Source organism: Ambystoma mexicanum, chromosome 6p, assembly GCF_040938575.1.
Source record: "Ambystoma mexicanum isolate Mex_15411 chromosome 6p, UKY_AmexF1_1, whole genome shotgun sequence".
Lineage (NCBI taxonomy): Eukaryota > Metazoa > Chordata > Amphibia > Caudata > Ambystomatidae > Ambystoma > Ambystoma mexicanum.
In genome coordinates, this window is record NC_090935.1 from 1,338,600,578 (window position 1) to 1,338,625,288 (window position 24,711).

Genomic DNA, 24,711 nt, shown 5'->3' on the forward strand with positions numbered 1-24,711 from the left:
CCATCTTTCTGGTCATTTTGTAAAACATTTTTTCTATTTCATCCACATTCATGTTTATCACCTCCATTACTATGTTCTCATAGGATTCTGCAATCATATTATCAAACTTCAATAAATGATTCCCCGTCCAACGAATTGCATTGCCTACACGATTTATTATAACATCTTTACATCCACTCGGCCTACCCTGGTGGATTAAGATGTTCATTTCTATTGCTACTAAATCATGATTGCTATACTCTGTTGGTATCACCCTCATACTCTGTACCTTTTCTAAGCACTCGTTATTGCAAAATAGATAATCTAAGGTAGCAACACAATTATTTCCTTTCCATGTGTGAACACCTGGCACATCACCTAAGGCCCTTCCATTTAGCATCCACAAATCCCATTGTTTTAATAAGGATACACAGGAAGTGCCTTTTAGGTTCCCTTTGCTTTGTAGCGTAACACTTCTTTTTGCAACCTTGTCATAAGCCGCACACTCAGTTTTACCAATGCATCTTGCATTGAAATCACCCCCCACTATTATCATTTGGGAGCTTTTGGTTTCTTTTAAGGTTAACAATATCTCTCCTATAGTGTCTTGCATTTCATCTCGGTTTTTCATACTAGGGGGAGCATAGATATTTACTAATAGCATCTTCCAGGTTAGTTTACGATTATCTTGTTCTACCTCCACTGCCAACACACCATTCTTTTCGAAGTATGGTAGTACTCTTTTGGAGTTAAAATGTTGTTTCACTCCGATCACAAGGCCACCATATGGTCTACCTTTGTTGCCTTTAGTGGCAAATTCTTGGTATATATGGTAGCCATATACGATTATAGGAAAATCTAACAAAGACTCCTGTAACATAAAAGTGTCATAGGATTGTAATTGTATAAGTGAACTTTCTTCTTTTAATATGTGGCTATGACCTCTCGTATTCCAACCTGCAATACGCAGAGGTCAATTTATTTGTTGTGGGTTCTCACAAAATGAGACTTTTCTGTTGGTGGAATTCCAAGTCATGGGGCCTCATTACGACCCTGGCGGTAATCCGCCGTCATTACCGCCATGGCGTAATGAACGTTAACGCCGTGGGACGATGGTGTAAAGTGCGCCACATTACGACCCATCGCGCACGAGCATTACGCCATGGCGGTAATGTAAACAGCGCCATGGCGGTAATGCCCCCAAAACGGCACCTACCGGCATCGTATGCGGCGCAAGGTGCACCACCGCCACCGCCGTACATAGCGGTGACCGTAGTTAGCGGTCACCGCAATTAGCGTTGACCGTAGATAAGCGGAACCGGAAGTAGCGTCACCGCGGCGGAACGGGAAAGAGCACGGCGGCCATCTTTAAAAACACAATCCATTGCCATCCTCCGAAACCACTGGACATCCGAGCCTGAGACCCCGCCAATACCGGCTTCAACCTTCTACCTGCAGGAAGATGCCGAAAGTTTTGAAAAAAGCCTGTGACCGCCAGCGGCAAGACCGCTTCTCCAGAGAGGAGCTCACCATTCTAGCGGAGACCCTACAGGAGAACGCTGCAGTGGTATTCTCCAACCAACTGACAAGACCGGCCATAACCAAGAAGAAGGCCATATGGGCACTGGTAGCTCAGCGGGTCAGTGCCGTGGGAACGACACCCCGCAATGTCAAACAGTGCCGCAAGCGGTGGGACGATCTCCGGCTCAGAGTCAGGAGCATACTATCAGCCAACATGAACCTGGCAATGGCAACTGGGGGAGGATCGGAGTCCCCTATAAAATTGCAGCCATGGGAGGAAATCTGTGCCTCCACAATCGGAATGCAGAGCATTGAAGGAGTAGGAGGAATGGAGAGAGGAGCCCCGACATCGGGCGATGCAGGTAGGTGGCTCAAATCAAGGCATGCAAAGTCCATTCATGTGAAGTACAATGTTGGCCCATAGTGTGAATGCAACACATCAGCAGGAGACTGCCCACAGATACATCCGATCTGCACCCTGTACACATGCAGCATGCACACCCTAACTGCAGGCACCCACATACCTCCATGCTACTTCCACACAAAAGGGAGTCAACTTTTTTCCCCTGCATGAAATGTGCCACATGTACTAACTGATGAGATGCCAGTCGCAACAATGCCCGGCCAATGTCCGCAGACCCATCAATAACACTCTCCCTCCTCTGTCCCACCACAGGCTCAAATTCCGACCTTGAGGAAGAGGACACCACAGCCTCCACACCCACCAAGAGGGCCAGGCCAACTGTGCCAACGCCACAACCCTCCACCTCTGTCGTCCCGAGGAAAACACCACAGCAGGCAAAATCCATGCAAGGGAAACAGGACAGGGCACAGACAGCCACCCCAGCAGGCAGTACAGCAGCAGCAGCAGCAGCAGCAGACATCACACCAATCATGCCCACAGAAGCCACAGCCTCTGCTGCAAGCAGCACACTTGGGGAGACTGCTGCCATTGCTGCCTCCTCCGATAGTGAAGCAGGGACCTTTGAGGAGAGTGATGTCAGGAGCCCCACAGGCCACCCTCATTCCCCCTACCTGTCCCTAAGCAGCCCGCATGTGGATGCCACACAGGGTCAGCCAGAGGATGACGATTGGCCAGCCACTCCATCCCCGCTGCAGGGGCAGATCAGCCCAATGGGAATGCCACTGCCATTAGCCATGGCCCAGAATCCCAACCATTCTCTGGAGGCGATTGCCACCCGGCAGCAGCAACTTTCCTCGCTGCTCGAAGAACATGTTGCTGAATGTGGGGGGTCAAGTGCAGCAATGGATAAATGTGCTGAGACTGTGAAGGCAGCTATAGAGTCGTCCACAAAGGACATCTGCGCGGAACTAGCTGCTGTGCGGCACGCCATCACTGACCTTGTGCAGACAATACGGGCCATGCGTCCAAATGAGCAGGCAGGATCCTCCTCGGTTGCCAGCTCGACACCGAGCAGCCCCATCCGCCGATCGGGGAGGAACCTCCGCAGCACAGGCAGGGGTGCCCCGGGGGCCAGTGGAGGGGGCTGCCAATAGTGGCCGGACAGTGTAGGAATCCTACTACTGACACTGCTGCACAGACCAACTCACACCTTTGTTGGGATTCCAGGGGGGGGGGAGGGTGGAGGGGGGAGTGGGTGTGTTGGGGTGTGCAGGGGGGTGGCGGGGTGGTGTGTTGGGGAGTTAAGGGGGGAGTTTGGGGGGGGTGTGTGCAGGGGGGAGGTGGGAGGTGGGAGGGGGTGTGTTGGGGTGTGCAGGGGGGTGGCGGGGTGGTGTGTTGGGGAGTTAAGGGGGGAGTTTGGGGGGGGGTGTGTGCAGGGGGGAGGTGGGAGGTGGGAGGGGGTGTGACACGACAGTACATAGTTCAAATACAGTTTATTCGTTTCACAAAAGGAAACGTGTGGACATTTTCATTGCGTATGTGTGCTTTATTGGTGTCCAGTCCTCAGTGTGCATGCCCCAGAGTCACACAGTGCCCCAAGTGCTGTCTCCATGCGATGTACACCAGCCGTGTGTGCTAGAAGCAGTGGTTGATGATACTTTGGCGCATGGCACGCCCCTCCTGTGCATCGCCTCCTCCATGTGGTGGCGCCCCTTCTGCACCCTCCTCATCCTCATCCTCATCGTCAGGTGGTTGCAGTTCTGCGTCAGGGGGCAGGGGCACATTCCGTCTGACGCACATATTGTGCAGCATGACACATGCCATGACGATCTTTGCCACCTTCTCATGGCCATACAGGAGTGCCCCACCAGACCTGCTGAGGCTTCGGAACCGTGCCTTCAGGAGGCCGAATGTCTGCTCTATGACCACACGAGTACGTGTATGTGCACGGTTGTAGTCCTCCTCGTGCTGGTTCTGCGGGTTCCGGACTGGCGTGAGGAGCCACCTCTTCAGGGGGTAGGCTGCATCACCTGTATGTAGGCGAGAATGTATGTGTCAGTCATGTTGTCTGTCCAGGAACATGATGTCCCACCATGGCTGGCATGGAACTGTTACCTTGGCTCACTTCTACATGCACTAATTGATTCACACTATGCAACCAGTATATGCCCATTGCTGCCATGGCCTGTTTAGCATGCCATCACCCTATGTATGCAGAGGGGTTTAGTGCATTGTGAGTGGCCTTCCTCTGTATCCGTTCTCTGTGTTACTCACAGCCAGGTGGAGTATGCATCATCCCCCCCCCCCCTTTCAGCCAGGTGGAGTATGCATCATCCCCCCCCCCCTTTCAGCCAGGTGGAGTATGCATCATCCCCCCCCCCCTTTCAGCCAGGTGGAGTATGCATCATCCCCCCCCCCCTTTCTGCCAGGTGGAGTATGCACTGGTACGTCATTCCCATGCCCACTTCCATGACATAGCACTCACCGAGTAGCCAGGATCTTGGGCCTGCATGTCGCTCCATGTAGCGTGGTATTGTGGAGTTCCTCAGGATCATGGAATCATGGGTTGATCCGGGGAATCGGGCACAACAATGTGTGATGATCTTGTTGGAGTCACAGACCATTTGCACGTTGATAGAGTGGAACTGTTTCCGGTTGCGGTACGGTACCTCCATGGCACGTGGAACCACCAATTCCACATGGGTGCAGTCGATGGCACCAATGCAACCGGGTATGCTGGCTAGTGCATGGAAACCCACTTTGGTGTTTGCAATCTCCTGGGCAGTCCGTGGTAATGAGATGTGGTCGTCTGTGTGCTTGAGGAGGGCATCAAGCACTTGGATGAGTGTTCGTGAGAATAATGGTTGTGAAATGCCATGCAGGTGCCCCACTGTGTGCTGGTAGGTGCCTGTGGCCAGGAAGTGGAGTACAGCCACTACCTTCAGTAGGGGGGGGATGGCGGTTGGACTTTCTATCATGCTGACGATGTCGTTGTGTGTCATGTCTACGATGGCGGTGATGGTGTCCCTGTCCAAACGGTACAGGGTGTGGATCTGCTCAGCAGTGAGGTTGTTTGGATTGGCTCTGATGCGTGGGATTGGGGGCTGCCTGCGTGGTGGCACTGGCTGTGCTGGTGGGGCTTGCTGGGCCTGCCTTGCCCTCCTTCTCCTCCTGCGTCTCCTCTGTGCTGCCTGTTGTTGTTGTTGTTGCTGTTGCTGTTGTAGTAGCACATGCATTGCTATCAGGTCCTCCAGCCCCAACATTGCTAGTCGTATTGGCATCATTGTGGAGTGTGACTGGGTGTGGGTAGGGGTGGGGTGTGCTCTTTTTATACTCCCCTGAGTCTGTATTGCCTTCACCTGTGCTGTTTCTGTGCACCTGTGGCAGCTGCATTCACTTGAATTGGCCCTTTACGGTTGGTTCGCGATGGCGTTATTTGCACCATGGCGGTAAGGTACTTAGCGGCCTCAATGATGGCGTTAGGTGCATGTCCGCTTGGGTCGGCATTTGCGTGCCTTTCCGCCATGGCGCTAAGTACGGTGTGGGCGGTCGCGTGCGCGCACCCTTAGCGCAGTTTGCGGCAGCGTTAACTACGATGCCGCTATTGGCATCGTAGTTAACGGTCACGGGTCATGATCGGACCTGGCGGAAAACGATGGCGGTAAGCATTTACCGCCATCGTTTTTCGCTTAGCGCCAGGGTCGTAATGAGGCCCATGGTCTGATATGTCGGGGTTACACCTATATCATTCAATAATCTATCATTTTTAATAAATGTTGGTTGTTCTTTACACACAGATAATTTTAAGCCCACGTTGTATAGGGCTTTAGCATTTGCCCACATTAATGATACAGCTGTATGGATGTGAATCGAGACACAGCCCAATTGGTAGCACTTCCCACTTCAGGGAGCTGAATCTGGGCCATATCCTTGCTGTTTATTGATGACAGCCAGGGCATGGATGACCAAAGTCTCAATAGCGCAGTTTGATTCATGAAAGGACTTGCATTGGAAGGATACATTTCATCTATCCCTACTGACAACCCAAATTTGATATTTTCATCATTCTCACTCTATAAGATAGGTTTCTGACTGTCCATCTTCTCAATATGGCTAATTTTTCCTCGAGAGGTCTTTTCATGGTATTTCTCGCAACTAGACCAAACGTTAGGATTTTCATTGGAGGTTGCACCTTAGGTATCCATCTTGTCTGGCTTATCTGACTTGGCAATTGAATTGGAAATGTTGCTCTATTTTGGCCAGATATTTGGCCAAGTTGTTGATCAGTACCTCTGCTCTCATTTCCGTTTCTGTCTGAGGCATTTTGTTCATGTTCAACACTTTGAGTTTTCGTGGGATATGCTGGTGGATCTTGGGTATTAACTTGCATAGATTCTGGTCTATATGAGTGCACCCATTTATCGATTGGGCCATTCAGGAGGAATGTTCTTTTTGTCCCATCATGTTGGAACCTAGTAATGACCTTCGGCTCTTTTTGTCTTTGGATTTTCACTTCCTCTAAAACACAATCTTTTCCATCATCCTCTACAGCTATTTCCTCACGTTGTATTATTGTTTGTCTATCTTTGTTATGGACAGTGGTTGTCGATATTGCCTCCATCATTGATATTTCAGCACATAGAGCATCAATGGCATCTTCTTCTGATGCCGCAGCTATATTCACTGAATCCTGCATATCCCATAGATTCATTGAAAGACAAATTCAAGCTTGGTGCAGTTTTAGTCTGTTGTGGTTTAATCACCATGTTATCTTGTCATTAATTACCAGTCTGGGTGTAAGGGAATACAATCTTTTCTGGTCTGAGGCGATTATTGAACACAGACTAAACAGTGCTTCCACTTTTGCTGCTAAAGTGGTCAACAGGTCCATTGTTACAGCGTTTGTTTGAGTGGGAATAATATCTTTGCCATCTCCGAAGCTCATAAAAGTATCTCTTGTGCAATCTTTCTGGGATTCAGTTCCATTTAAAATATCCAAATTTGGGCTGGCTGATAGGTTGCTGAACTGACTCTCACAGACTTTTGTCGTGTGCTGCACGTCCAGAGAGTTCCTTCTCATGGACTCACATAGTTTTAAAAGGGACCCGTTGTTATCAAGGGAAAGATCATTGGGGAAGCTTGCTCTTGTCTCTCATCCACTGTGATCTTATCAGTAGGTTTTTTTGTAGGTGCAGCTGGATTCATGTCTATAATGAAATTATCAGTGGTTGGAATCATGGGTATTATAGCTTTTATGCTGCTTGCCCCCGTGAAAAACCCAGGGATCTTTGTTTGTTGTGGTTTCCACTTTTTGGTACCACACCAGCATTCTTGCTTGCCCTTTTTCTTTGTGGGTCCTTCGCATAGGGATTTATTGGTGTGAAGTGGGCTGCATGTTCTTTTGCCCTTTTTGATGACTTTAATTCGTAGTCCCGGTTTCTTGGCTTGCTTGGTCTTCATTTTCAATAATTAAGGTTTACTGTGGCTTAAAATTATGAATCGGTTGCTTGTCGGCAACCACCGCTTAACACCACCACTTTCCAATTTCTGCTTGCAGTCTGCTGTCTCCAATCTCTCCAATCTCTTTTGAACAGCGCTCCGCTTCCGTGGGCAGTAGCAATTAATTAGAGGAAAGAACCTCTCTGCATAGAATGCTGGATGTTGAGCGTCAAGCCGCACCGTCTGAGATCACTGAAACCAAACAACGGCCGCAGCAAGTATGTATGTTGCGGCAGGTAACAGAATTAAGTACTGTTCCGGACAGTTCAACATTTTGTCAATAAAGTTTTTTCTCATAAAGTCAGGATAGCGCATACACTGTTGACGAGTGGTGATCCAATCTAGGAACCACAGCTTTTTTGTTTAGCCCCACTAGGATTTGTTGTTAGTAACTCGACAGAAATGGCAGCCATTGTCATCATGTTTAGAACATGCTCTTTCCATGGAGCAATGTTTTTGACCAAAGGATGGTTTAAACATATGGCCAAGATGGATGGTAAAGAGCCTTCGACTGTGTTTGTGATGCATTTTTTGTAAAGATGGCACTTAAGGAAAAAAGACCTCTCCTCGCACTATACACATAGGTTGGCTATTTGGGAGAGGTAGTATTTTCTTCCAAAAATGGCCCTCGGTGCTTGTCCAATAAGTAGAGTCTCGATAGGTCCTAGACTTTGCCCCATAGGTAACTGTCGGAACAATTTTTTGTATATACAATTTCAGAACTGGGGGTAAGGTGGACTTTCCATATTTTTTCAATATAATTCTAGCTTGACCTGCTGCTGTGAGCATTTTTTTCTTTAAGGTAAGCTAATATGAAAGATCCGACATGTGATTGTTAACATTCAGCCCAATATAGTAGTATTGTTGAAAAATTTCAACGGGCTTATCATAGATGCGCCACTTGTATTTGTTGATTTTGGTATGCCAATTAGAACCACATACCATGACTTTTGATTTATTTAAATTAATTGTCAATGGTTTCGTTGGGTGCGAAGTTCTAGAGCTGTTAATAAGTTTTGAAGGCCTTTAGGTGTTTCAGAGAACAATACTAGGTCGTCAGCAAACAAAAGCCACGGAACAGCATGAGGACACATCTTTAGTGGATCTGACACTACGGATTTAAAAGAAAATCCAATGTCAGAAATGAAAACATTAAAAAGCAATGATGCTAAAATGCACCCCTGCTTTAAGCCACGATTTACTGAGAGAGGCTGTGAAAGATACCGTCTATAGAAAGGCAAATGCGAATCGAGGTATCGGAGTGAAATTGGACAATTAAAGCACGGATGTAAGATGGACAATTGGCATCAACTAGTTCTTTAAAAAGAAAATCAAGGGAACTGAATCAAACGTATCTTTGAAATCAATAAAAGCTAGGTTGGTTAATTTGGAGACTATGGGCCTCATTACAAGGGTGGTGCTCTTGTAATGAAGGGTGCCGGAACGGGACCGGCACCCTTCATTACGGGAGCGTGAATTACAAGGTTCCCTTTGCGGGACCCGGACCAGACGTCTGGTAAAACTAGACGTCTTTTCCGGGTCCCGCGAGGGGAAGAGGGAGGTAATAACGGGCCATTCGTAATGTGCCCATTATTACCACCCTCCCCATTCCCATTGAGCCCTATGGGGGCTCACTGGGAATGGGGAATGGTCCCTTCAAGGAGTAATTACCAGGTCCTCCAATGTTGGAATGACCCGGTTATTCCTCATTGAAGGAACCCGGTATTGGAGCCCGGTTTGGAGGCAGCTATGGTGCTAATAGCACCATGGCTACCTCCAAACTCATAACGAGGCCCTGTAGCTTTTTATGGCCCATATGGCAAATATATTTAAGGCCTTCCCCATGCCTGGCACAACACCTGTTCGATATGCGTCAAAGAGCTTTCACCCAAATGGATATGTCTTTTAGCAAGAGGCGCACAAATATTTTGCCAGTGATGTCTAGGAGCGCAATCGGGCGATAATTACTCAGTGATTCGCGATCGCCCTTTTAAAAGATTGGAACTATAATGGACTTTTGCCAAGTTGGAGGTATCTGTTTTTGTGACATAACTATAGAGAAGATGGTAAACAATATAGATGCTCCCATGCTTCTAGATGTGTTTTAAGCATGGAATTTGTCAACCCATCAGGACCTGGAGCATGCAAGGTGGGCAATTTCTTTATCTGAGCAATATCCAATTTATCAAAAACCAAGGTGTCAGATGAGGTCCAAGTGGCTAAAGCACGAGAAAATTGCAGATTTGGGGCGGCATATAGATGCTGGAAATGTTGAACCCAATTCCCTGTAGACACTGAGTTGATCTGATATGCCGATTGATTACTTTGGTAAGCAGAGTTTATGATTTTCCATATGTCACAGCTGTTCTTAGAAGCAATCGCTGCTAGCATCTGCTCTGAGTCTCGTTGGTAGAATAACACTCAATGGGCCTTGTACCAATTTTTATATCTAGTTTTTAGGTTGCAAATAGTAATGCACCTGTCTTCATAAGCGTAATGCACTGCAGTTTTGATACTTGTGCGAAGATCCGGTTTCTTATTCGCAACTTCCCAATCATATGAATGTTTATGTGTATAGAGTTGTTTTTGATTAGTTGGCGGTTGGACTTTCATGGCAGCTACATAAATGCTGTCGTTGCTAATGATATTGTGATTTAAATGTTGAAAATCTGTTTGAAGGATGTGATCAAAGTCAGCTAGTTGTTCTACTGACCATCGAAATCTATTACGTCCATTTGATATCTGTAGCCGGGATGTTTAATGATGGAACTACCCAGGAACATCTCATCGCTAAAAGCTCATGATCACTATGCACTTGTGGAAGAACCCGAAAGTCATGGACAATGTCGAGCATGTTGTTATGTATAAAATATAGTCAATATAAGCAGACTAATTCTTCCCCTTCCAGGTAGCCTGCGGCGGAATGTCACCCTTTAGAGCCCCATTTAACATTGTAAACGATTGATCATTTGTCCATAAGAGCCACTTGTCCAACAAGCCATCTAACCGAGAAGAACATCTCTCCATACAATGAATATTTAAGTCACCCGCAAGAATAATATACATAATTGTATGATCCAATGCTATCAATTCAAGCATTTGTTCCAAATGTACAAAGAAAGTAGATTCAAGGATACCATCAAGATTCCAGTACATATTTTTGATAGCAAAAGAGCCAGCTCGTGATGTAATTTAGAAATAATATGCCTTACAGTTTGTTGCTGAAAGCAAAGCATGAAATAGCTCACTGCCCACTCTCCTGGGTAAAGCGCAGATTGAAGTTCATGAAGCAGCTTCAGTGATCTCAAATGGGATTCTTGCCACTTGTGCTCCAGGAATTTAGATTTGAAGAAACATTCAGCATTTAAATACCTGTCTCTTTAAGATTCAGGTATCATCAGAGCAATGTGTTACTTTGCAGTGAATTACTCCCTATAAAAGTGTCTCTTCCTCAGGCTGTTAATGGCACTGCACTTCCAGCGCGCATAGTTCAGAAATCAGTCACCATTTCACATACTGCCTGGTGTCAGAAGGAAGTCAGGAAATCCATTAAAAAAACGTATTAGGAGACAGCGCAGGCAGCCCCATGAAAATATGAACACTGTTAATGTAGTTCATACACCTGGTACTGAGGGGTGGTGCATGGGCGCAAAAGACAAAAACAATTCAAACCCAATTTACATCACGGTGCTGGAGATAGAGGTACAGTTGCCTTGCAAACAAAAAAAACATTCCTTAACTTCCACAAGCATAATCAAGAGACTCTGGCAGCCTTTCGTTTATAGGAATCCCCAAGAAATGTCCATACCTTGAATAAACAGGGTTTGTACTAAAGTCTGTATTCCTTCCATAAATAACTTAGCTGCAGCTTCTGTGTTTACATTTCTCCCCTGAGACAGACCGGAAGAGAGAAGGAGAGAGAGGAAACGTCCTTTGAGATCAGCCTTTCTCTCTCTAATCACATGACTTGAAGGCAAATCAAACGGTGCTTTCCTCACCAGTACGTCCAGCCAGACTGTCAGAGATTGGAACACTGCACATTTACAAATCTAAAAAATAACCCTTTCCTCATAACCCTTACCTCTTCATAACTGACATCAGATTGAAATGAAGATATGAGGCAGGGGAGCCACACACTTTATCCCATGTAAACATCTTCTCGGGAACTGGTGACTGCTGATATGATGAGCAGGGCTAAGGTGATGGCAGAAAACAGGTTTAAAGCAACCTATATTAAAGGTCATGGGTTTGTTTTCTCTGAGAGAGTACATATAAATTAAGCTACGTTTATAGCCTGTGGCAAGCTTAACTACAGGACAGGCTGTCACAGCTGCTCTCTCTCCAACCCCTTTGCAACTGCTTTCAACTGCCACTTCCTCAGTATTCCATGAGCCCTGATAGGTTCTCCAAAGGGTCAAATGGAGGACATTTTGTAGCAAAGGTCATTGTAGTGGCCAAAACCTCACCAGGAGAGCTAAAATGGATGCCCAGTTGCTAATAACAATACATAGGTGTACATATAATACATAGTACATCAAGCCTCCATCCATAACAATTACATTTCACATTTAACATACAATTCACATAACTAATAATAAATATAAAATGAAAACGGTGTATTACACTTTTCAGTGCACTTTAAATGCATTTCACACTTTCAGCCCTAGTGAGCTGTGACACATGTGCTTTTCGATGTACATCAGGATGTACACAACCCAGCCTATGGTTAAAGGGAACCCCACACCCATCAGGGGGCTTACAATAAGTAGAGAGAGTTGGCAGACTATGTTGAGTACTACTGAGATGTCCAGCAGGATGAGATAAGAGGAGAGTTTGGACACTAGTAAGAATGTGAGAGGCATGGCGCAGTGCCGTTTTTCTGCAGTGACATCTGTTGAATCCAGATTGGAGGGGTCACAGAGATTGTTGAATTCATGGTAGGCTCGAGACCATCCTGTTCAGCCATTGAGAGAAAAGGGGGAGAAAAGATACAGGACGATAGTTTGCCGGTTTGTTAGGTTCAGCAGTGGGCTTTTCAGAGATGTGTAGTTGTTAGATTCTGTAAAATGGCCAAGAGCATGTAGACAGCCATCCACACTGTTTCTGATATTTTCATTGAACACAAAGGAGATAATTTTGCTCCATGGCATAAAGTAAATGAAAGGAGTATAAGCATTGTGTAAGCCTTTTACACCTTTTCTTCAGGTCACCCAACCCCACATTTTCATTCATTTGTATTGCGGCGGGGAGGGGTGGAACACAACATGCGTTTCTGCCGCTCCCTTCCTCTCCTCCATACAACTACTCCAGCATTTGCATGCAAGTGCAAATGCTGGGGATCCCTTTGGAGCCAACCTTCTTGTTGCACCAGCAAAAATTAGGCGGCCTCCATAGGGATCCATCGTAAACGCTGCATGGCAGGCAGTGTTTAATTTATTTGTGCATCGGAGTACAAAGTTGCAGGGTAAAAGGCAGCATACACATTCGTAAACCGCCTTTTGACCAAGCACTTTTGCACTCCACTGTGCAAATGACCATAATTCAGTGGCAGGAACCTGCGCATGCCAAAGTGCAAATGTACAGGTCCCCGCCACCGAATTACAGTGGAACTCGAAAATGAGCTCCACGTTTTTTCTAGGGAATGAAGATAAAAGGTGGGGAGAAAGCGGGACCAGAAAAAGATCAGACCTTGTCCTGAGACTAAAATTAAGGGATTAGTAACCAGAAACCAAACAAGATGAATAGGGTGTGGGACAACAAGGATTGTGAGTCGGACATCAAAAACTGTGCAGAGAAACATGTTCGGATGTCCAGTACTGGAGGACAGGGCAGTTGGGATAACTCTATGGAAAACACAGACTGTCAGATATGCAACAAAAGTGAGTCTGAATACCCACTTTAGTGAGGATTCAATGCCAAAATCCCAAAACGTAATCCAAGGAGTTCAGAAGACGTTCCAAGAGTCCATAAATCCAGGAAGCCAGCAAAGAAGACAATCAACAAATCTGATCTGGAGAACCTGGGGCAAATGAGAGATCCGAGTGAGTGTAGGAAAAACGTAGAGCTTTCAAATCAAGAGAGCCACAAGGATTACTATTCAGTTGTAGGGCACTTTAGGACTTGCACTGCTGGCTTAAATAGGCCCTGCCCAAGAAGGCTTCCATGCATGCTACAAAACTTGAAAAATAATTGCCAGCTGGAAATAACAGGGTACTAGTAACCTAGTCATGGTAGCCTGCACCTATGGCATTGGGCAAAAAGCCGTTAGGGAAATGAAGTCTTGGGGCAACATGTGTGCCTGAAGAACCGCAGACCAAGAAGATGTGCTGAGCAGTGTACCGACCATGTCAGGCCTGCAACTTGGCACAAGCCGGATGACACTGGCTAAGAGATACCATGTTGCAGTCTAGAACATGCCATAGGGAACCCACAACATGGCATTACTCTCTCCCCAAGGAACACAACTCCAGGGGCATTTAGGAAACCTTCTAGGAGTAGGAAGAACATTCCTCATCTGTGAACCCTTTCCAGCCCATCAGATACAGTAAAGAGCCATGAAGAAGGCATTATTCCAATCTGTAAGAGGCCTAATATTGTTTGTCTCCATGCACCTGGACATGAAGGCACCAAAGAGGTAAGCAAACAGGGGCAGAGCAAGTTTTAGAAAGTGAGCAATGGAATACTGGACGAATCCGCCTAGCAGCAGGGATGCTCAGCTGATATGCTGCCAAGAAAATGCAACCTTCTGCTTGGAAGCGCCAACTTAGTGGAGTAGCAGTTTCCTCTGGCCACGTGAATGCAGATGGAACGTTGCAAGCTGGACCTTGGATCCTGGTTGAAATTGAGGCGGTGTCCAAGCACCAGTGGTCAGCTTGCCTCGTTTGGCAGTGTGTAATCACAGCTGAATGAATACATGTATGGCTTGTAGATTCAAGAAATTAGGCAAATTCAGCCACATGGTTTGAATGCAGAAGTACATCTGTATTGCTCCATAGTTTGGTTTGTGCTTTCTGCCTGACTGTCTGCATGGCAATGATAACTTGACGAAAGAGGCATATCGACCCCCAATAAGGACATCAAAGAAAACCAAAAGGAGGTAAACTGAGTTCCTTGGTCGGAAACCAAAGCAGGTGGAAGGCCATGTAAAGGCCATGTGAACTGAACATCCGATGGAAAAATATGCTGTTCAGACCAGCAGCAGAAGATAACCTTTTGAGGGGAATGAAATGTGCCAGCGTGGATAGGGTGTCTACCATCACAAAAACGGCATTCCACCCTGTTACTGGAGGAACATCGGCAATGAAATTGAAAATGACCATTTGTCAAGGCATGCTATGAACAGGCAGTACCAGTAGAAGTCCAATTGTTTAGGTTTGGAGGATGTTGTCAAATGGAACCGTTGGATGCATATATGGTACTTAACTGTGCCACCCTGGTCTCTAGAACCAATGTTGCGCCATCTGTGCTTCTTATTATTTCCATGGAAGTCCTGTGAATTTGGTTGTATGCCATTATTTTAGCATCCATAACTGTAACTGTTCAGTAGGCATGCATAACAAATAATGTGTGCACAGAAGATTGTGTATGATAGCCGACACTTGCAGGTCACGGTGTGGGTTTTGACGCAATCATGTATAGTCCATAGCACAAACACATTCAAATTCGATTTCTGGTTAAAAAAAAGTGGCTGTTGGCTTAAGGGGCATTAATCAGAGGTTTACACAAGGAAAACGATGAGGTGCCACTGGGCCAAAAGGCAGAACCAGGTCTTCCTATAACCAATTCTTAGTTCAAAGGCAAGTATCCCATTAATCTCCCTCTTTTGTATTAATTAAATTGTAAGCACTCCTAAAATCCATCTTTGTATACGTTGTGCATGAAAACCTTGGTCCAATAAGAAACAAGCAGGGGATAGAGGATATTACCTGTAATTCACTGACAGCATGGTTGTCTACACAGGAAGCCTCATTCTGGGGCACAAAGGCGAGGGATGAAGCTACAGGAGATCTGGAAGATTGAATATGGCTGTTTTGCAGACTCTCAGCCAGTTATTCCTTCAGGTGTTTATCACGCTGCTCTATAAGGGCATAGATCTTCCTGCAAGGAATGTGAGCTCTAAGTACTAGGTCCACAGGGCCGCCAAACTCATGGCATAGGGCTAACTGCTTAACCTTACACTTGCAGAAAAGATCAGAGAAGTCTAGGTATTAATTGTGAGTTGGAGCAGACACACTGGCCACCAAATCAAGGGATTGTACTAACAAGCTGCTACTGAGCGTTCAATTTCATGAAGCTCTTTGGTGTAGCACTTGTTTCTGCAGAAGGAGGTGGATAACACTGCTGCTCAGGTTTCACAATTAACACTGAGATTGTGGCAAGCAGCCAGGGTAACCCCATAAGGATGCTGAAATTGTGTGCATTCATAAGATCAAATACAATTGAATCAGTATGGTAATTATGACATTCTAGTATTCAAGTATCATAGCATCATGGTCAGTGATCAAATTTGTCATCATGGAGGAGCCATCCACTGCTGGCACAGGCTCTGGTTTTTGTTTTTGTATCATTGGTCCATGAATGTAACTTTCAAATGCCAGATCCATAAAATCACCAGTAGCACTAAAGCTCATTATCACGTTCACCGGAATAAAATATCTATCTGACAGGGAAACGTGAACATGGAGGATGATGTGACCAACTTCCCTTTCTGTAGGGTTGTGAAGGGATAGGGATCCTGCAAGGGCTAGAGTAGGCCTTACTATATCCTCTGGTGTCACACCAGCGCCTAGTAGGATACTGATACAATAGTCCAGGCTGCTACCTATAATAGCCCTAGCCAAAGTGGCATAGCTAGACGCTTTGAGATACAGCCTGATTTGTGCCAGGAGCGGCTAGGCCATTATGCAACATCCAGAGATTAATTTGGTTGCACGTGGCGTTGATGCCCTCAGCGTCATTGATGTGATTGCCTGAGAGAGGGAAGAGACACTGAGTATCATCCACATAGTTGGCATAACAAATACCTTCAGCATCTAATTGATCAAACAATGTGAGTATAAAGATATTAAAGACGGTAGGGGACAGATGCAATCCTTGTGGTACTCCACCATTTAGAGCATATCGTTCTGATATGCATCCTTACAAATAACCTTAGAAAGACACTCCCGTACCTCAGAGCTGGGGGGCGATAAGTGGATATACGTATTGAGAAGCACACAGCTGGGACTACTTTGGCTGTAGGGGGTTTGAAAAGTCTGTTTGTGTTGATACGGGGAGATCAGGCTGACAACATACCTGGGTGTGAAATTGGGTGGTAATAGTCATGATGGAGCGCAGTTGAACAACATTAGGCCCCAAGTAGGGGTGGCGTTACAGTAGGCGTATCCAGATATACCTAATCTAAAGTCGATTATGCAACTAACAATGCGCAATGATGAGGGTCATGTCCAATACATATTACACATACAAGAGATGTGGCGGGTGGAAACATGGGATTCATGGGATCGAGCAATTCCATTTTTATATTTTCTGGCTAAAAGAGGTCTCCCAATAGAGGTGCAGAAGGCAATTGACAGGATAGTGGACATCGAGGCAAAAGGTTGGGTTGAAATTCAGTCTATTATTTTTCATCACTGTAAACGGTTGAAAGAAAAGGAGAAGGAAATGGCACAGCGAGCAGAGGAAGCAAAACTGATCCCAAAAAAGTTAGCAAAGGTTGCACTGGAGGGGGCTGCGGCAGCAGTGCAGACGGAAGGGTTGGCAGACCATAGGGCAATCCAGGCAGATGTGCAGGTAGCACCCGGGTGGGGAGGAGAACATGGTTGGACAGGTGGGTACCATCCTCAATATCAAGGAGGGTTTCCAGGGGGGTTTCAATAGGGGAAAGGGTTTTTTTGTAAGGTGCCCAGGGAGGACGAGGGGGTTTTGGAGGAATGGGACCGCGAGGAGGAGGACGAGCAGGCCATTGTTGGACGTGTGGACGCGTGGCTAATTTTTCAAGGGAATGCAGGAATGGACAGTCGCATGCATATCTCCAACAACAGATATACCCTTATTCTCAGGCAGGTCCAGTTTCATACCCCCAGTCTTACGGACAGATGCCCCCGGCAGCCCCTTATGGTGCACCAATGCCCACAGCCCCGCCTGCTCCTGCACTGATTTTGCCACAGTTACCCCCCCAGAATCTAGTAATGTGCTGCCATATGCTGTACATCAGGGGCAGCTACAGGGCTCCCACATCCCGAGCAATAACACTGTTCCGAATGGTATGATGACCCAATATCAGGGAGCCACTGTGGTCGGAGAAAACCCATTTGTTTTTCCAGGGACATACAAGTACCCGGATTGGGACGGCCCACAGAGAGCCTTAGCGTGTCCAGTTCTTTTGGTCACTGCTGACCCAGAAGAGGAACCCTTAGTAGGCATGGAGATAGCAAACAAACCATTCAATTTTTGTGGTAGATAGAGCTGCAACTAAATCATCTATTAGTGAGATTATGGAAATGCAGGGCTTCTCTGGGCAAGTTCAATCAGTTCCTTTCACAAAGAAATGACCCATAGAAATATGGGGCAGAAGGGTATGGGCCCCCTTGTTATGTCCCAATGCGACTCCAATCAATCTGTTGGGAAGGGATAATTTGAGTAAGCTCAACATAACCATCTCGTTCACAGAAAGAAGTGTTGTGTGTTCCATGCCCGGTATGTGTGTCATGAGGGTACTGTTGGCCTTGCATGCATTAGGCGTTGAGTCTGTGGCAAGAGGAATACCAGTGGACCCCAATTTGTTTCTATGCAGTATCACTGTATTACTCAGTGCTGTGCCAGAGGTGGCAAACAAGTACTGGTGAGTACCCTCTGAGTTTCTGTTCAGGCCCACCCAGCCTCAGGAGATAGTTGCAGGTATTATCATTGAACTGGATATAGAAGGAGTTCTAGTGGCAGAAGACCAGATTATTTTGGTAGCAGTTGATTCCAACCAAGGGGAATGGCGCAGGGTCCTGTGCATTGATCTCAAAAGAGGAGGAGTTTGAGAACCGAGAAAATGAGGAAGAAATAATATTGGAAGTGTGTGTCCCTTGTGAAACATGTAGTTTGCACTTTGCTGCTAGTAGGGACGGCTCCTTCATTTACCTCTGCAGATTTGGCTTACGTTCCCGACAAGTGGTGGACGAACAATCCACACGACGTGGGAGTTGTAAAATGTTTCACGCTGATACGTATCACCCTGAAACCCAGCGATGTGTTGCTGCGAGTAATACAGTATTCTCTATCAAAGGCACGATAGGAGGGGATTTACGACACTATTATGACCCTTTTCCATCAGAGCATCATAGTACCCTCAGACTCACCCTGTAACATGGATATTTATCCAGTGAAGAAATCGAAAGGTGCTAGTTGGAGGATGATTCAAGATCTGCGCCCACTTAATGACATTGTACAGGCAGAGTTCCTAGTGGATGCAAACCTTGCTACAATATTGTGCAAAGGCCGTCCATTTTACTGTAGTGGATTTGAAAAATGTTTTTTTTGCAGTATCTCACTGTGTTTAAGTTTGCCAGGCGCTAATTCCAACATACTAGGCTTCCTCAAACGTACTGTGAGTAACCAAGTATTTTTAATGGGGTACTACATGAAGATTTAGGTAACATTTCTGTTCCTAGTACCATAATTAAATATATAGATGACTTGTTGGCATTTAGCTGCACGGAACACCAATGCAGGGAAGACTCCATAGCATTGTTGCAATTGTTGGCTAATAAAGGGTACAAGGTGGACCGAACAAAATTACAATATTGTCAACAGGAGGTGTTGCATTTGGGATAGTTGATTTCAGTGAATGGTAAAAGAGTAACTCCAGAATGAGCAGCAGCAGTGTGCGCCACACCCCAGCCAGTGGCAGTCAAGGATATGCAGACATTTCTTGCATTATGTAATTACTGTGGAGTTTGGATGGTCAGATGATGACTGCCGTGCTGACACAATGCAGCGCAATGGGGCATAAACCTTTGGCCTATTACAGCGGATGTTAGATTCTGTCATTCAAGGGATGCTGCTGCCTTCGCTATCGAGAAGTCTGCAACTATTGTCATGGGATGTTCTTTAACATTGTACGTGTTGCATGCGGTTTTCAAGGTACTGCAGAGGTCAAATCCACCCTGACCACACAAAGGGCTTCTGATTTTGAAGTAATAATTTCAAGCCCGTCTATTCACATTGTTCGTTGTAAGACAGTGAGCCCAGCTCCCTTCTTGAATGAATCTATTACTGACGATGACCAGGTGCATGACTGTGTTACATATGAAAGTCCAGAGGATGATATTCCTAAGGCACATGACCATGCTCTAGATGAAGGAGAAGTATACTTTGTTGATGGGTCTTCAACTATTGACCAGGAGACAGGTCAGAGACGTACTGGGTTGGTAGTAGTGCACCTGGGTGATGCAGAATATGAGGTTGTTTTGCAGCGGAGGCTGCCAGGATATTATTCAGCACAAGCAGCAGGACTGATTACCCTCATTGAAGTGCGTGAGTTCGCACAGGGGTGCTGAGTAACAATATATTCAAACTCGGCGTACGTCACAACTATTGTTCATTCAGGGCTGGGGTGATGGATGAGAAGAGGGTTTCATAGAGCAGATGGATCCCCTGTACAGCATGCAGCTTTGTTAGACATACTGATTGCTGTGCGTGCACAACCTATGCTTGCCGCTATAGTAAAGTGTGCCGCCCACACAAGTGGAACAAAGCGGCAGACACTGCGGCAAAGCAGGCCGCCTATTTGCCAGTACAAGACATATCTGAGCATCCTCTGTTTGTGGACATGCAGTTACAGTTGAAGGTTCCATACGTGGCCCTTCCTGTTACAGAAACTATTGAGCTACAAGGCCAGGCACCACAAAGTAAAATGTTAGTGTGGCAAAAGAGAGAGTGTGCACAATCCTCAACTGACTTGGTGTGGAGACAGATGAGCACAGAGAAGGTTGTGATGCATCAAGCATTGGCTTTGGTGGCATTCAACCAGCTTCAATACCCTGTCCAAGCATCTACACAACATATTGCAGCAGATATTCAGGAAGATAGGTATGTGCCGAATATTCAGGATTTGTAATCCCTGTTAACGTCCAACTGTGTAGTGTGCCAGACCTAGAAAAGGGCCTTTGTCGCGCCCAATTGGTCTATTTTGTGATTTACACATGGATTTTTCTGATATGGGAGAGAGGTGTAACTCTTTTTTTTACTTGATAGTGGTTGTTTGTCCTTTTCCCCATTGGATTGAGGCAGGTCTCTGAGCACATCCTGATGCCATGTTGGCTGCCAAGTTCTTGGTGAGAGAAGTGTTTCCCTGATGCAGAGTGTGCGATACCATTAGGAGTGAAAATGGCACCCACTTCTTTAAAGAGCTGTTTAAAGAAATTTCAGCTCTTTTAGGAATAAAGCACAATCTGTGTTCTATTTATCACCCTCAGGCTAACGGATTGTAGAAAGGATGAACGGTCTGCTTGAAACAAAACTGACCAAGTTATGTGCAACACTGAAAAGCAACTGGGCGCATTATCTCCCCAAGGCCATGTTTAGTTTAAGGACCCAGCCCTGTATGGACCATCAGCTCTCCCCTCATGAGATTGTGACAGGGAGACGTATGCACACCCCATTAACGCCTGTGCAGAGTGCTTTAGATGCTCACAGGGCTACATCGATCCTGGGGGATGAATTCCATTTGTATTTAACACAGTTAACAGCATTTATTAGATACCTTTCTCAAGAGAGTGCTCCACGGCAGTCGGAAAAAGTCAACAACAGCATGTACTAGAATCTGTGAGCACACCACCATTGCAATTGTGCCCTAATGGTAATGTTTATATAAAGATGTTCATGCACAGGTGGAGTGAACCTTGTTACAATGGTCCTTACACTTTAGTATATGCTACTCCCCTTGCTGTTAAAGTAAATAAACTTAGTTATTGGGTACATTTGTCTGATGTTTTAAAAGCACCACAAAGCGTGCCTCCACCTGTAAGTATTTTGACAGAGTGTTTCTAAATTGCTGTCACTGTTTCATAATTCTGGTGTTTAACACTCACAGCAGTATCAGTTGTATTATTTGTTGTTTTTTCCCTTTTTTTGATTTTCAAAGACATTTATTAAAATTTTACTTAATATTTTAAGTGTCCTTAATGTATCATGTTTCTTAAAATTACTAAATTATAGAACAATATAAAACATGTGTGTTGTGTTCGTAATTGCAGTGCCATGCTGTATCCACTTATGTGTGGGTTTGCCTTTGGGTTGTTCATATATGTATTCAGTGCTGTTATATGGGTAGCACATATAAAGTGGGGGAATGTAGTACTACTAGTACCTCAAAGGAATGTACCTATGTTTGATTATTTGTTTTGAAACTACAACACCAAATGATGAATATTTAACCACAGTGGTAAATCTTAAGCAAATGAAGATACAGTATACTGTATTATGGGATTTAAAAATAAGAGGGAAAAGGGGTTTGAAGGAAGAAAAGGAGTATGACCAGTACACAGGAGTAGTATTTGATAGAATGTCCAATGTGCACCACCCATTGTTTAACAATATGTGTTATTGTTCTTTGAACTGAGTGGAGAAACAGAGGTAAAACGGGAGTTGCTATGTCTTCTCCCTCATCCCCCACGCATCGGGAGCACCCAAAATGTTAGTACCTCAGGAGATATCGCACTTGGAGATCCATTGTCTGGCGCACTTAGCGATGTATCGGATTCGAAGTCTATTCCAGGGGCACAAAGTACACGTTGTAATAATGGAGAAAGATGAAGAGAAGTGTGCAAAGGACAACAGTGCCCCTCAATGCAAGCTCCGGCCTATGTTGGATTTGGAAGGAGTATTGTTCATATCAAACAGATAGGAGAATGTGGTGGTGAGTTCTGCGGCAGGTAGGGGTTGTCAGGATTCAGAGAAGAAGACATATGAAATATTAATAAAAACTGTTTTGATATATGGTCTAAACTAACATGGATTGAAGCACATTAAACACTTGCAAAATTGCAATCCGGTGATGAACACCAGTTTTTTGTTGTTGTGGGCATGGAACTGTTCCAGTAGGCACTAACACTAAGTGCAATAAGAGATTGTTAATTCTAGATCTTGCAAAAGGAACAGCGGCATTGATGGGCATGTAATGGGTATGCAGTCAACAAGCACATCTGATTCTTACACCCTTTTGGTGAGGCACATGTGCATTGACAACCCTGCACTCAGCAATTCTGGTGAGAAGTACACTTCACAATAACATCTGAACGTGAGGTGTTGCAATCTGTTTCACCAGCCATCCAACCCCTCCAAGTGAAGAAGAACAAGCAGTTGTTTAAGTCGAGAAGAAAGAGGTCAAACTATTTGTTGAAAGAATCATCCAAGCTGCTTGAAGCAATCCCAGATAAATATTGATTGTACACTAAAACAGAAGTATTCATCGTGTCCCTAGGCTGCCACGAATTCCAAGTGGCTGCAGATTGTTCGCTGGGAGGTGATCCAGTTGGCAAATGATACTGAACAAAATCTCAATGTAATTGAAAGTGAGCTGAGAGCAATCCGGTTGATGAGACTCCAAAACAGATATGTTTTGGACCTCCTAACGGCAATGGAAGGGGGTGTGTGCAATAATATTGGGTTGTCATGTTGTACGTACTTAGCTCCAATTCACGCAGAGAACCGGTCCCTAACTTATATTATAGGGGACTGGCATAAGTTGAAGACCGGAATAAAAAACGAAGCAGAAGTGCAACCTGAAGATTGGTTTGACATGTTGTTCTCATGAGCGCCGTCCTGGGTTGGGGCACTGGTGAAGATACTGGTTCCGAATGTGGTGTTCCTGTTGGTGGTGTTTTACACATGCCAGATGATGCCCCAATGCTGTGTCAAGACTATCCCGAGCAGTGCAACATTTATGGTTACTATTGGGCAAAGATGACTCTCCCGGGCACAAAAGAGGGGGAGGCTTAAACTGAGGATTTGAATAAGCATGTATGGTCAGAATTGAACAACCCCTCCATCCCCTTTGCCCCCACAGACACTCACATCACCCTCACTAGATCTTGAGAACTACACTGAGCACTGTGTAGATTTAGTGGGTGATGGGGATTGCATATATCTCACATGTACCCCAAAAAAGTATGCACGAGACGGAGGCAGTTTGCATCACATGTGAAGGGCATGGGTTCCTAAGGATGAAGCAGATCAACAAAGAGAAAGAGATAAGTTAGTTAATGAAGGGGGGAATGTTGGAATGCATATCCAGACCACCGCCCCCCTGGATGATTTAGATTGCGAAAAATATATTAAAATATGGAAATGAGCATGGAACGGTATAGGCGGATGGGGGTGTGGTATGAGTGGGGACAATTCGCGGGATTGGGAAATCATATAGGGGGAAGTTAACCAGTAGTGTTGCAATTGAACTATGTAGGATGTAGTATATATATATATATATATATATATATATATATATATATATATAGCAGTCATAATACGAACTAACACCATGTCTACGAGCAGGCCTGAAACCTCACAGGTTGGGTTTTCACACAAACACAACCACAACGCATATTATCCTTCACCTCACCATAGCATCTCGATTCCCGGCACGGCAAAGAACATGCATATGTCTCCACATCAGTTAAGCTTTTGATCTAATTAGGTAGGAATGTCTGCAGCTGAAGAAGTGAAGGGCTGCAGCCTATTACCAAGGTCGTCTTCCTGAGAGCAAAGGCAGAGGTCTTGGGATGCCAAAACACAAACTAAGATTTAAGACACTAGTGCCCCCCAGAATGATGGGCACTCTATTTGAACCACCAGATCTGCATGGAAATGGGCTCTAAATCCTTTGTGAACTGGATTGATTAATGGGACGCTAGGTTCCCTCCTGGGCAGGGAAACTAATAAAGGGGAAAGCGAAGAACGACATGATCTATGTTTTGTGCCAGGGAGAGCTAAAAATGATGCCCATATAGTGGGGGGGCATGGTCGGTGCACCAACGTGTCTGGGATGAGACATGGGCTGTTTTGTGCGCAAGGACCAGGCTGACCTCGAAGTTGCCCACTGAGTTCACGTCGATAACCAGGTGCATTCCAAGTCATTGGGATCGAAGGTAGGGTGGTGCCAGTTGATGTTAACCAATTGCTTTGCTGCATTCCATGATGGACGAGCACATTACTCATGTGTGGTGAAGAGGAGCGAGAAGACAGCAAAACCAATTGGAGGATGGGCTATATGTAATCATTAGCATGCATATAGGTGGCAGCCAATGAGGGGATTTGTGTGTTTATAACCTTAATCTTGTTCCGAAAGACATCAGAGAGCT

General features: G+C 45.5%; 1 protein-coding gene across 1 annotated transcript; it reads left to right on the plus strand.

Moving 5' to 3' along the window:
* Nucleotides 1-1,032: 1,032 nt before the first annotated feature.
* Nucleotides 1,033-3,066, plus strand: LOC138510391 (nuclear apoptosis-inducing factor 1-like). Its single transcript, XM_069626006.1, has 2 exons — nucleotides 1,033-1,862; nucleotides 2,177-3,066. Exons 1-2 carry the CDS (start codon nucleotides 1,442-1,444, stop codon nucleotides 3,016-3,018), a joined length of 1,263 nt encoding a protein of 420 aa, XP_069482107.1. The 5' UTR covers nucleotides 1,033-1,441; the 3' UTR covers nucleotides 3,019-3,066.
* The last annotated feature ends 21,645 nt before the right edge of the window (nucleotides 3,067-24,711 follow it).

What these genes read in the sequence shown, in the direction of transcription:
- LOC138510391 (XM_069626006.1), top strand. Translation starts at nt 1,442, where the DNA reads ATGCCGAAAGTTTTGAAAAAAGCCTGTGACCGCCAGCGGCAAGACCGC. An exon ending in CCCGACATCGGGCGATGCAG is followed by an intron (nt 1,863 to 2,176) that starts GTAGGTGGCTCA and finishes GTCCCACCACAG; the next exon opens with GCTCAAATTCCGACCTTGAG.